Raw genomic sequence first — 13783 nt, forward strand, 5'->3', positions numbered from 1 at the left:
AAAATGTTTATTTGTCATAATATTTAAAGATTCACATGGCCTTACCTTTTGTTTGAGTCCGGAAGAAAAAATAATAAATGTAGAAAAGGAAACTAAAAAGCTAAAAGAAATTGTAAAAGGCATAGTTATAAAACCTGGAAATTCTCACTTTAGTCATATTTTTGTTAATGTTAAGTTATCCACGTTATAACTTAAGACTTCCCCAAATTGTCAGAGGTTGAGGGCTGTAGAAAATATAAAGGAGGTAAGGAAAATAGACTGAAACTCCACACATGAGAATTGAAGAGGCAAACCTTAGACTGCTCTCCCGACTCTGGAAAGAAAGGCTCTCATAGGTTCTCACAGAGAGAGATGCTTATCTCCCTACCCATGAGGCAGCATCTGCCTCGCTGTGTGAGCAATCAGACTGCTGCTGCTAAATGCTCTGCCCATACTGGGTGGCAATAGGGACGATCCTAAACAGCTTTTATTGCCAGATGTCCTTTTATCATAGAGTTCTTTTCTTACATTTATCATAGTATTGAATGTCTCAGAAAATGTAGCATATGCCATTGGGCCCCAAATAAGAAACAGTTACTATGATGGTGATACTTGAGACCAGCAGGAGACAGAAGGATGGAGGGCACAGAACAAAAGAAACAGAAGGAAAGCTAAAAGCACTGAAGCACTAAAGGCACCCTACTGGGAACAAGCGGCCAGACGAATTAGAGCTCTGCAGATACTTTAAAGAGTAAAATATTTTTATTGTAGCCAAATAATTTTCCAATTCAGGACCAGGGTGGCTCTAAATCCTAAACTTCAATATTCTGGGATAGCAGAAACAGGATGAGTCAGGGACTTTTTTTTTTTTTTTTGTAACTGAATTCATTATATCACATTTGGCTAAAATAAATAATAATACCAGAAAACTCAATTCAGTTACTCTTTCAAATAGATCTGAGAACAACATAAGTCATTCACCTTAGAAATCATATATATAGATACAGACACATACATATGTATGTGTAAATAAATAAAACTTGCAGTCCTCATCATTTTTTATACCCCAATACCCCTGAGGATTAAAACACTTTCCAATCAGAACAGGAGCTCACTGTGCAGTAATTCACAAACTGAAAAGGGGGCAGAGCAAAATCTGAAAAAAATCTTCCAGATGATTCTGCCACTTCCTCTTGGAAGACATGATTCATATCTCTGCATTGAGGATGACTAGTATATATCAAACTTCTTTACTTCTTTTATTTAATAATATATTCTTAGAAAATACAAACTCCTCTAAAGACTCCAGGTTTCTCAAATTAGGGTAACATGCACCTCCAGGGGATGCAGCCACATGCTGAAGAGAGTTTAAAGTCACCTGATAAATGTGGCACAGCTTCCTAGACTCAGAGGCAAGACACTGAATGTGATATTTTATAATAAGATGAACACAAAGAAGTTAGAGAGCAAAATTCATAGGAGCATTTAGGATAAATCAAGAGAATGCAAAACAGTTTTGGACTTATGGCTGACACTTTAAGACTGCTCCCAGACCTCCTGAGAAACATGCTCATACTCTGCCACACTAGGAGAAACTGGTTAAACAGTATGAAAAGCACCAGAAGCATATCATCATCGGGAAGATCAATCTTCCTTGAATGGAAGTAAGGAAGTGAAGAGGGAGGGAGACTCGGGGTAGGGGGGCGCAGGGAAGGAGAAAAGACGAAGGAGTACCTGAGAAAAGTCTGCACAGGCAACAATGCGGTATTACTTTTTATATGGCTAGTGTTGTTCATTATTTGTGTCAATTTCCCTTCTACTTACACTTATGAATGAGAGGTAGTCTGTTTTTCTTAATTCCAATTCTAATGGGATACACAGTAAAATGATTTTTTAAAAGCAGTTTATTTAAAACACACATAAAAGTATGTAAAAATCAGGTACTATGTCTTGGTAATGAGACTCTGAATAATTTGATTTTCTACTTTTCTGTAACTTCCAAACTTCTATAATGACTATGTATTATTACTTTTAATAATGAGAAAAAAATTAGCCAACAAAAATGCATTATCTAAAATGAATTAATGTATACGTAAGCATGTGTAGTCCTCCACAGAAATGCCTGGTGCTAGCTCCTACCACCTGGTACACCCTTATTCTTTATGGCCATATCATCTGACATATACATAATGCCTTAGGGAAGCACTCTCTCTTATTCTTAGCACAAATGCAATCAATAGCTTTATCACATTTACCTCCATATGAAATCCCAGTTTGCCCTTCCAAAGAGAACGTAGACAAAGTTCAGTCTTTGCAAAAACAAGAATTATTTGTAATGTGATATTGAGAACTGAGAATCCTGATTCCTGAAATCTCAGTTAATAGATAGTAAATTAATGGATCAGTAAAGCACTTAACCACCAGAACACAATGGCAATGTTGGCTCGGCTGATGCAAAGATAGATTATTTATGGCAACACAAACTGCCTCACTTCAGTGATAAGTATATAAAATTGAAGAAATGAACACACACGTTCTAGGTTCCCCTCCTCTTCCAGGGGATTTTTAGCACCACTGGTAAACGGGGAAAAATTGCACTGCACTCATCCTTTGGAAAACAGAACCAAAAAAAGAGAGATTATATAAAGACAATGAGTTAAAAAAGCTGTTTTTACCATTTATATCAAGATACTAGGGCAACTCAGGGGTGCCCCTGGTCGGCTGCCCCAGCGGACCAGAGGCAGCATGAGGTAGCATGGTTGCTCAGCTGTGGAGCTGCCTGATGCCAATGTCATCTCTTTCAGGTGCTCATCAGCCCACAAGGTAAACTGGCAGTGTCTAAGCTTCTTAATGCCCCATAAAAAGCTAGTAGAGAAAGGTAAGCAACATCTTCTTTTTGCCTCAACAGGACAAAGCAGCATAAAGGAAAGAGAAGTTCCATTAACACAGAAGTAACGCTGAGTAGAATACAAAAACAAAGAATAGTGGGATAATTATGAACAAATGCAGATTCACTGAGGTGCGTGTAAACCTGCTTACGTTTTGCTTTACAATTTACAAAACATTCTCACAATTATCTCATTAAAATCATAACAACACTGTGGAGTAGGTATTTTCACCATTTCACAGACAAGAAAATAGGTTTCAAAAGGCCATACAAGCAGCATGCAGCAAAGCAACAATGGAAACAGGTCTTTTAAGTGCAGTGCTATTTCCACTACATAAGAGCCACAGCCAGTCCGCAGCTGTTGGGCTGCACCCTGCAGGCCTGCAAACCCAGACTTGAGATGGAAGAAAGAGTCCAGAGTCAGCAACAGAGACACCAACAATTTACTGGACAGGGGATCTTACACATCTGCAGCAAAAGGGTCTTGGAGCAACAACACCCCACTGTGTTGGCAGACAGCGGGCAGGACAAGGCAGCAATCTTTGCTACTCAGGGGAGGAGGAGGATACTGTTTATAGGGGGAACTGACCTCAGGTTGGCTCATCAGTTACCAGGGAAACCAGCAGCTGAGGCAAGTCCCTCACAGCCCCTCAGATTAATGACCATCACAAGGGAAGATATTTCCCTTTGAAAAACTAGCAGGTGGATGGTGAAAGAGCAGGGTCCGAGAAGGGTCGTTGTCAAACCACGTTTGAGACAGAGACTTAGGGAGTGGCCCTTGGTCAAATTTCCTCCACTTTCCCCTTGCTTATTTTCATTTGGATCTTAGCTCTTCAACTGCTTAGAGTGGTGCCTATTATGCTGTAGGGAGTGGGCAGAAAGAGTAAGAGGAACTGCATATTTGAGGGAAGAAGGGAAGGAAGTGGACAAAAGGAAAAGGACTCAAGAAGATGTAATGTATTTCCAGCTGTTGTAACTCTAAGATTTCTATTTCAAGGGGAAGCAAAAGAAAACCTGGAAGTATGCAATCATGAAGCGAATGCTTAGTCTCAGAAATCAGAGGCTCCTAACAGTTCTGTCAGTAAAGAAAAGGATAGATTAAAACCAAAAAAGAAAGAAAAGATCCCAGTGCACTCAAGGAAAGAGAAGTCCCCCAACACCCTTCCTGCTTATTATTCCAATACAACACACAGCTGGGCCCACCTTACCACACCTTGGTTGATACCAACTTTATTAACTTTTCCATTAAAGACAAACTGAACTTAGTGCAGTCAGTGATGGAATCTGTATGCCAAGTGTATCCCTTGTATAACTGACTGTAATGGCTGAAAATGAGAAACTGAGGCAGAAGTTATTAAGTGGTTCTAAGGATCACCAAGGATCCGAGATCTGAATGATTACCATGCACACACAAAGGAACCTACACAGATGACTGCTGAGTGTTCAGCACAACTGTTACATTGTGGCCACATCTGACCAGTACCTTAAACAAAGAATCTGGAAGATCCCTGGAGTCCCCATCATGGACATTTCTAACTATAGGTACAACATTGAATGGATGCCAGATGATGATGGAGTCCCTTGGTTCTAATTCTTAAAAGACAAAGTTTCTCTGCCTTCCTTCGATCAACTTTCTCTTTTGCCAGTTCATTAAACATGCTATAGCATGAAAAACAAACAAACAAACAAACAAACAAACAAACAAACAAACCAACAAACAAACTAGCAGTTGGAGCCGTTCTGGCCTAAGGATTAGCAGGGACTGGTCGAGCAGGGGATGTACAAAGAGCAAGAGAACAGCCATCCTGAGTGGCCTGACTGTACAGCAGGCAAGACAAGAACAGTATAAAGTTGAAATTATCCTTCAAAGTCTCTTGAGATGCCCATAAAGTACAGGAAGGTATTGTACTAGGTGCAACACAGCTAGTTTTTCCTCTAGCATTGGGAGAGACTTCTATTTCTTCAGATGAATATGAATGAAGCTGCCTACATTTAGGGGTTATAATGCATCCCCCAAATTACTGTTCTTTTAAACATTATACTCATACTCAGTGCAGCCTGATTCTGGATGACTGGACTGGATGTTGTTAATGAGAGGACTGAGGGAACAGCAGATTCACAGGGCACTGCACCATCACCCACACCAAATAGCATGGCTAACTGAGCCAAAGGGCAGGCAGGATCACAGACACATTAAAATTGTTCCATCTCCTGCATACTGAATCCTGTAGCTGAATTTACCAGAGTCAAGTAAATATGGATGTTCTGTGACTCTTTAGTATTCTATAGTCACAAATACCCATTCACTGATTCAGACATATACTAAATGCCTACTATTCTGGGTGCTAGGAAGGCAAAGGTGAACAAAACACAGTCTTGTCTTCAGAGAATTTGCATTTAAAGAAGCAATAATCAGATTAAGCAGATTTAATTCAATTTGGGAAACTTTTATTAAATGCCTATCATTGTGCTAATTTCTTAAGAAAACAGATAAATGTGCAAGGTCCTGGCTCTAATGGAATTTATCTAGTAAGGAGACAAAGTACTGCTATAAGAGTTTAGGAAAAGCAATCACTCTGTCTGAAACGAATCAGAGGAGACTGTGGAGAAACTGGATCTGAGTTGGGCTTTCAGTTTCATAAGACAAGCAGTATAATGAAACACAGGCATTCCAAGCAAGGCAAGCATCAAGGGGTCCAATACAGCTGGATCACATAAGTACAACTGAGAAGGAAAGGAGATCATTAAAGGGGGTAGAGCAAGAATTCATCCACTTCTCTCCATCCCCACTGCTTATGTCCAAGACCATCATCATTCCTTGCTTCCTGACCACAAGGGAAGATGCGATCTCCTAGCCTCCCTTGTAGTTAGACCTGGGCCAACGGAAATGCGTTCTGTCACAAGGGTGTAGGCTAAAGTGTTTAGATCACTTCCAGGCCTGGTCTTACAAGCCCTAAGTGGTCATCCTTACTCTCCCGTCCCTTTCCCAATGGCTGTAAAGGCCATAACATATATTAAAGACAGCAGCATCAGAATATGAGTGGAGACCGAATGTTCAAGTTACCACTTGAGAGATGCCTAAGAGAGCAGCCTAACTTAACTACACTGTTATATAGCAAAAAAATAGACCTTTGTGGTGTTAAGACACTGATTTTATAAATATTTCTTTCTTTTCAAGGCATAGCTCAGCCTCTCTCAACACCTTCCTAAGAGTCTCCAATTCTCCTCTGCCTCATTTGAATGCACACAACTGCAAAAGTAATCCTCTTCAAACACAAATTGGATCACCATGCTCCTGTTTATTAGACTTGCAAGGCTTCCTGTTGCATTTAGAATAAGATACAAACTCCTTAAGGAGGCCTACAAGGCCCTGTATCACCTGGCCTCTGCCTTTCTTTCCAGTCTCATCTCAAACCACTTTCTCCCCTCATTTACCACGTTCTGGCCACTCATTTCTGTTCCTTCCTCATATCAGAGCCTATGTATATGTTCTCCCTTTTGCTTATAACTGTCCTCCTCGTGTTTTTGCTCTTCATATGGCCATTACAGTCCCATTTTTAGGGCTTAGCTTAAATGGAAGCTTTAGAAAGAGACCTTCCCTGACCCCTTATTTTATAGGAGGTCCCCACTGTTATTCTCTTGCTCAGCCTCTTGTTTGTTTGCTTCATGAGCAGCCCAGCTATGCCTTCTGAAAAATGTATCCTCTCTAATGTTATTAGAGTCAGGGAATCTTAAAACAGCTCCAAGTCCCCCAAAGCAAAAGGCAAGCCTGCTGCATTCTGATGTAATAGCTGTATAAACGGACCCATTCCTCAACCTGGAAAGCATATTGACAAGACTAATGAAGCTGGATTGTTTCTGGATGTCCTCTCCAAATCCTCCGGTTTCAGCAACGTTGCGGCTGACACACACATTTCAGTTTCAGGCTCACCAACAGTGTGTGTGTTTATGGGTTTCACTAGTCTTCTCAACTTGCTAAATGATTCCTAACATAATCTGACACTCTAATAAAGAGACTTCTTGTGTTCTTATGCCAGGATCATGGGATCCTATTATTTACTGAGAATAATATTCATATAACTTTTTAGTTCTTTCACTACAATTTTATAAATCACTCATGTTGGTACTTACTTAACAGTGCCTGCTGTGTTTGTGGCCACCTCTCCAAGGAAGTCATGACGGTAAACTAAAAAGAACTTGGGCCTTCTTGACTCAGTCAGAAATGGGTTCAGACACCACTTCCACCACCACTAGTTTTCACAGGCAACATGTCTAAACTAGTTCTCCGTAAGACAGGGATAATACGACAACCCAGGCATTACTGTGACACTGCTGTGTGTCATTATTGTGATAATAATGGGTAAAGGCACCAAGGGTTGTTCTTCACCCAGTCTGATGCTGCTGTCTTAGTTTCCTATTAACTAGTAATAGTGTCACCTACGAGTGGAGTCCTATCGTAGAATTCAAGGTTGATAAGATTTTCCTAGGCACCCCTCAGAAATATCTCTTTCTCAAAACACTTTAAAAGGACTTATTTAAATTATAAGGTGGCAATAACAGGATTTAATGTTTTTATCACTATCTATATTTCTGAAAATGTTGGCCTGGCAAATTTTTTAAACTTTCAATTTGAAACACTTAAGTATTCATAGGAAATGGTAAAAACAGTACAAAGAAGTCCTCTTTACCCAGTTTGCCTCACTGGTAACATCTTAAATAATTAGAACACAGTATCAAAACCAGGAAATTGACATTAGTACAGTCCATACAAAGCTTATCACATTTTACCAGTTTTATGTGTCTGTGTGTACGTGTAGATCTATAAAGTTTTATCACCAGAGGAGATTCATGGACCAGCACTTGTCTCTTACACTTGCTATAATCTTTCAAAATCTAACAATAAAAACAATCCACAGGTTATGCATCTACAGATTCAACCAACTAGACCGAAAATATTTTTTAAATATCCAGAAAGTGCCAAAGGGCACAATTTGAATTTGCCACACACCAGCAACTATTTACATAGCATTCACATTGTATTAAGTATTATTAAGTACTCTAGAGATGATTTAAAGTATACAAAAGGATGCTTATCATGGGTCCTCAAGTCCCTTATATAAAATGGCATTATACACAAACATTAATAATTTACAAATATTAATAATGCCATTTTATATATTTTTGTTTTTTTAATTGAAGCACCATCAGTTACAATGTGTTGATTTCTGTTGTACAGCACAATGTCTCAGTCATGCATATACATACGTTTATTCGTTTTTATATTCTTTGTCATTAAAGGTTATTACAAGATATTGAATATAGTTCCCTATGGTATGCAGCAGAAACTTTTTTAAAATCTGTTTTTATATACAGTGGCTAACATTCGTAAATTTCAAACTCTCAAATTTATCCCTTCCCACTCTCTTTCCCTAGTAACCATAAGATTGTTTACTATGTCTGAGAATCTGTTTCTGTTTTGTAGATGAGTTCATAGTGTCCTTTTTTTTTTCTTTTTTAGATTCCACATATGAGTGATATCACATGGTATTTTTCTATTTCTGGCTTAGCTCACTTAGAATGACGATCTCTAAGTCCATCCATGTTGTGTAAATGGCATTATTTTATTCTTTTTTATGGCTGAGTAGTATTCCATTGTATAACTACACCACAATGTCTTTATCCAGTCATTTGTCAATGGACATTTAGGTTGCTTTCATGTCTTGGCTATTGTATATATAGTGCTGCTATGAACACTGGGGTGCATGTATCTTTTTGAATTAGAGTTCCCTCCGGAATAATACCATTTTTATATAAGAGACTTGAGGACCTGTGATCCTGGGGGTCTTGGAACCAACTTCCCACAGATACTGACAGTCAACTATATTCATAAATATCTGCCTTAATCTTGACTATAATTCTAACATCTTCACCTTTAGTTTAACAGGCAGAAAGCAGTATTTATGCACTCAAGATAGCTGGTTTTTCTTACATTTCCTGAGTAGGAGACTATTAGGCAAACTGACATTCAATTTGATTTTCCTAACATTTGTTGAAAATTTAGGTGCCAGGCACAGTGCCAGGACAGTGTGGGATTAAAAAAAAAAAAAACAAATTAAGACACAGTTGTACCCCCAGGATTTAAAAGCCTTGGGGAAGACAGACATACATAAATCCTAAGTACTGATAAACTTGGATGTAATTGCCCAAAACACAGTAACACTTTCCAAAAGCAAGTGTCAGCCTTTATTCAAATTGAGACATGCATAAGAGATTCCTGGTAGAGAGCAAACAGCTCTTCTCTCTAGGTCTACACATGCTGTCAGAGTGAGCACTAGCAGGTTACTGGTAAGGTGCTGGCCATGCACAACTTGTTAAGATAATAATGTTCTCTATGCAAGAAACTCTATGATTCTTAAAGATTTACAAAACATAGGCATTCAAAGTGAAAGTGGCTGTGTAAAACAGCATCATTTCACACTGTGATTATAAAATATATACACTTTGGTCTTGGCTCAGAATATATAAAGTTGAGACAGGCTGTTATTTGACCTTTGACACAGTGAAGGAAGCAGTCACACTAAATACTGGTATGGCTTTTGCTGCTGCAGGAGGAGGTATGTTGTTTTTAACTACACTGGTTGTTCAATATGGAATTTAAAATTCTGAAAGAGCAGTAATTAAAATCAAATTCAGGAACAAATTCCAAACTATAAAATTATAGACAGCGTTAGTTCGCAAGAACATTCTGATTCAAAGTAGAGTGGTTTTTCTCAAAATGAAGATTGTAGCAGGGCGCTGTGAGGAAAGTAAGAGACAGAAGCTACAAAGGTCAATTCTTTCTGGAACCTGATGTCACACTGACACTAGTCATCAGAATACATCAGTCACTTGTGCCAGCACCTTTTTCCCAATTATCCTCTCCCACCTACCTGCCCTCTGCTCCTGCTCACTGTTTATGGAAGATCAGAGAGCAAGAAAGAACCAGAATATTTACAGAATCTGTGAAATAATGAAAATGTAATGCCTGCCCTCTCTCCTCCAAAAATAGGGAAATTACTATACTTTGTTTTGTTATCAGGCAACAGAAGCTCAGAGAAGCCCCTATGAGAATGTCCAAATGAAAAACTTGAGAGCAGTAATTTGTTAATTTAAATTTAATTAATTATAGATTTAACTCTCAAACTTTAGCTGGGAAGCATGATTGTCTTCCTTAGACCATAGGCATAACTAAGCAGAGAATGTAAGAAAAATTTTTTTGCTATGCTAAACTTTAATACTCACATGCAAACTTTGTCAATAAAAAAATTTAGCACCCAAGATGGGAAAATTAGAACATTTTCAACTCCTCCTGAATGTAATCTTATAAGTATAATTTCATCATTTTATTGCAAGAAATGTGAATGCTGCATTTCAGAAAACCCATATAAAATTTAAGTATGAGAATATATTCCACAGCAATTTGTATATACTGTATTTTCTCCATTTGTTAGTCTATACAGTTTATAACCCAAACAGTCATACAGAAAAGCACAAGACAAGCTCACTCACTTAAGGTCTCTAAGGACCCAAGGCTGTATATTGCCTCTCTGCTTTATATACTGTTTATATATTATATAAAAACTGAAATTTCACACAGAAATAGTTATTTTCTGCAAATGAGTTCACTGTGGTATAGACAGTCTTTTAGTCTTTTGACACTGACAACACTTTAGAATGTAAAACTTCCATTAACAGGCAGTTTGTGTTCTCCTTTATAGATAAAAATGATATACTAATATTACTATTATTAATCAATGTGTGCCTTCATTTATGTTTTCAGTGGTAGTGATTATTCCTCATTTAGCTCTGACCAAGTTTCCCCTGAGAACAACAGAATCTTCTGAAATCCAATGGGACGGGGTTAGGGATGCAATTTGTGGTAAACCTAGTCAACCCTTATAAGGCCTCATTAACTAATGCTCTAAGGAAAAGATTCATTGACCACAGACAAAACGGAGCCAATAATCTTCACTGACTGTTGTCCCATAGCATAGCAACATACAATATGCAGCCTCAAGCCTTCGACAGATACACTGCCTAGATGGACATTTCCTACTGATCAACAGATTAGCTACAGGATTTATAAAATTTGAACTATCAGCAATTCTATATACCAGATGAATCACAGCAGGAACTGTTAAAGTATGTTACATGATGAACAAACCTAAAACTCTAACAAAGTATGTTCATCCAGAAGGGAGGAAACACACACACACGAACACAAACACCGCCATCTTCAGTTAATTTCACCACATTTTCCAGGATGTATTAAAACAGTATTATTCTAGGGACCTCCCATACTCAATTACAGTACCCTCAAAAGTACAATGATTGAAGACAGAGACTAAAGAAGAAAGAAGAATTAACCCACAAAACTTACAAAAATGATTACCTGGTAGTCTGGTTTTGTAAAATAATCCAAGGAGGAGATGTGGTCCAGAAAGATGCTGAATTCTGGAGGCAGATGTTTCAACATAAGCCTGTGGTCATACCTCTCCTTAATAGAGCCAACTTGTTCCTGGGAAGTAAAGAGAAAAAAAACCAAAGTCAATTTCTCTTGGCAGCTACAAATTAACAGCCTCTCAGCAACAATCTCAAGGGTATGTACTAGGGAATGAGACAGTGGGTAATTAAGTATAAAGCCAGAATTGAGCTCTTACTAATAGCTAATTGCTTAATAATGCACAATGCTTTGGGGGGAAGGGGCTGTAATGCAGAACCGGAAGGGTAATAGAGCTCTGCACTCGTGAACAGAGCATGCCCCAAAAGAAAGAACTGATCTTAAATCTGGTCTACTTTTATCAACCCATGTATTTACAGCTTTCAAATCAAACAATATAATGCGACAACTAAAAATTAAAAGCCTAATTGACTCGTAAAAAAGAAAAAAAGAGAACCAGTGAAAATAAAAGCTAAAGAGGGAGGGCTAGAAATCAAACCAGAAATGATAATTGTGCTTAAATTTTAGTTATCTGTTCTCTGTGTACATAAAAAAAGTCATAACATTAATTATATCTCTAATATCAGCTCATAGAAAAATAAATATATATACTGGGATATAGTGACAGTGTTTGTAAATTTTAATTCTTATGCATAAGTATAATCTCAACAAAAATGCCCACCCAGGAGAAATTTTTATTCCTTCCCCTACTAAAATTGACATTTCCATTTCCAAAATTACCTTGTCCTTTATTTTCCTCCAGGGCAGCTGACCAACCACAAATTCTACCAACATGTAGAATAAGGACCAAAGGTCATCATGTCTTCCCATTTCCTTCATAAGCAAAACAGAATGCAGTCACATTACATTACCACTCCTTGTGAGTACATTACATTATCTAAGGTCTAACCAGTGTATTTCAATTTCCATAAAATTACCTGGTAACTATAGCTATGTATCTATGTAACTATATAGTGATCTACTTGGCAGAACAGAAATACTGAAGAACTTTTGATAAAAAGAATACCCCAAAACCCAGAAATGCTGGAAATAATACAATTAACAGCCCATTAACTAATAAATCAGTTCACTAAAAAGTAAAGGAAGGTAGTTGCCAAGGGCTTGGGGGAAGAGGGATGGGGAGTTAGTGTTCAGCAGGTAAAATTTCCAGTGTTGCAAAATGAAAAAGTTCTAGAAATCTGCTGTACAATGACGTGAATATATTTAATACAACTGAATTGTACACTTAAAAATAGTTAAGGTGGTAAATTTAATGTTATGTGTTCTTTACCACAATAAGAAAAAAAAAGAAGTAAAAGGAATCTTAAGAGCCTCAATTAAATGAAAGCTGGAAATGAGAAGCAAGCTAATACTGAAGCTTCGGCTTTTTTTGTTTTGGGGGCATCTGTCAAAGGTTTGTTAACCAGGGTTTTGTCAATCATGAAGGGGATAGGTGTAAAAACATTGAGCCTACACAAGACAGGAACTGTAACTTAGACACTTCCCCACCTCCACTACCACCATATCGCTAGGACACTCAAAGGGCTATCTTTATTTAGTGCAGTATTTGGTATATATGTTACAGTGTAATAATTTTTTTCTGTAAAATTTAACCACTATGAAAGAGAAAAAGTGAATGGTTAAAAAAATTTTGCCCTGAGGGTTTGTTACCATAGGTGTACCCTTCACTTAGATTTGTGGTTGAAATTTATATTGCTTGTGTGGTCCAGAAAACCAAGCCCAGATATTATGTTTTTTCTGGATGATCCTGTCCTGCAATAATGAATGACAAGATGCAAATGAAAATTCTCTCAAGGTAGACCCTTAAAAGCAGGCCTTGCAGAAGTCCTCCAGATAAAGCCCCACCAAATACAAGTTCATTATTTGAAATTAAAAAATACATTAGGTATGACTATAACTCAATAAAAAAATTTTTTAAATACATTAGGAAGCAGATTACTATCAACTAATAACAAGAGAAACTATAAAGAGCAGAATTAGATATCCAAGAATTTCAGAAATATAAGATACAGAATATGAAATAAGAATATTTAAAATATTCAAAATAAAAATAGAATCAAAGTCACAAGAAAGGAAGCATATTCTCTCCCCCAAAATAAAAAGGCCAAACGGACTTGAAAAAGGACATCTAGAAATAAAAGCACAAATACAGAAATTAAAAACTCAAAGGACAGGTTAAAAAGCTGATCAAATACAGCAGAAAAAGAGAATTAATGAACTAGAAGACAGATCTGAAGAAATTATCTAGAATGCAAAAAAGAGACAAAAACAAAAAATCTAAGAGTGTATTTAAGAGGCATGGAAGAACAAGAAAGTCTAATACATACATCAGTTTAGAGGTATGGAAATAAAGGTATAGGGAGAAAGGAAGAGAGGCTATGTTTAAATAAGTAATGTCTGAGAATCTTTCAGAATAG

General features: G+C 37.5%; 1 protein-coding gene and 1 pseudogene across 2 annotated transcripts in view; one reads left to right on the forward strand and one right to left on the reverse strand.

Annotated features, from left to right (window-relative positions):
• TTBK2 (tau tubulin kinase 2) overlaps positions 1–13783 on the reverse strand; it is a 121229-nt gene that overhangs the window by 30789 nt on the left and 76657 nt on the right. For both annotated transcript variants that reach the window (XM_010965207.3, XM_074365979.1), the window contains 2 exons: positions 12087–12179; positions 11298–11423 (listed from right to left, as the gene is read on the reverse strand). In XM_010965207.3, coding sequence (XP_010963509.3) covers positions 11298–11423; positions 12087–12179 — 219 coding nt within the window. The remainder of the gene's footprint in view (positions 1–11297; positions 11424–12086; positions 12180–13783) is intronic.
• On the forward strand, positions 1464–9352 carry LOC141577955 (rRNA-processing protein FCF1 homolog pseudogene; annotated as a pseudogene).

The sequence above is a fragment of the Camelus bactrianus genome, chromosome 6, assembly GCF_048773025.1.
Source record: "Camelus bactrianus isolate YW-2024 breed Bactrian camel chromosome 6, ASM4877302v1, whole genome shotgun sequence".
NCBI lineage: Eukaryota > Metazoa > Chordata > Mammalia > Artiodactyla > Camelidae > Camelus > Camelus bactrianus.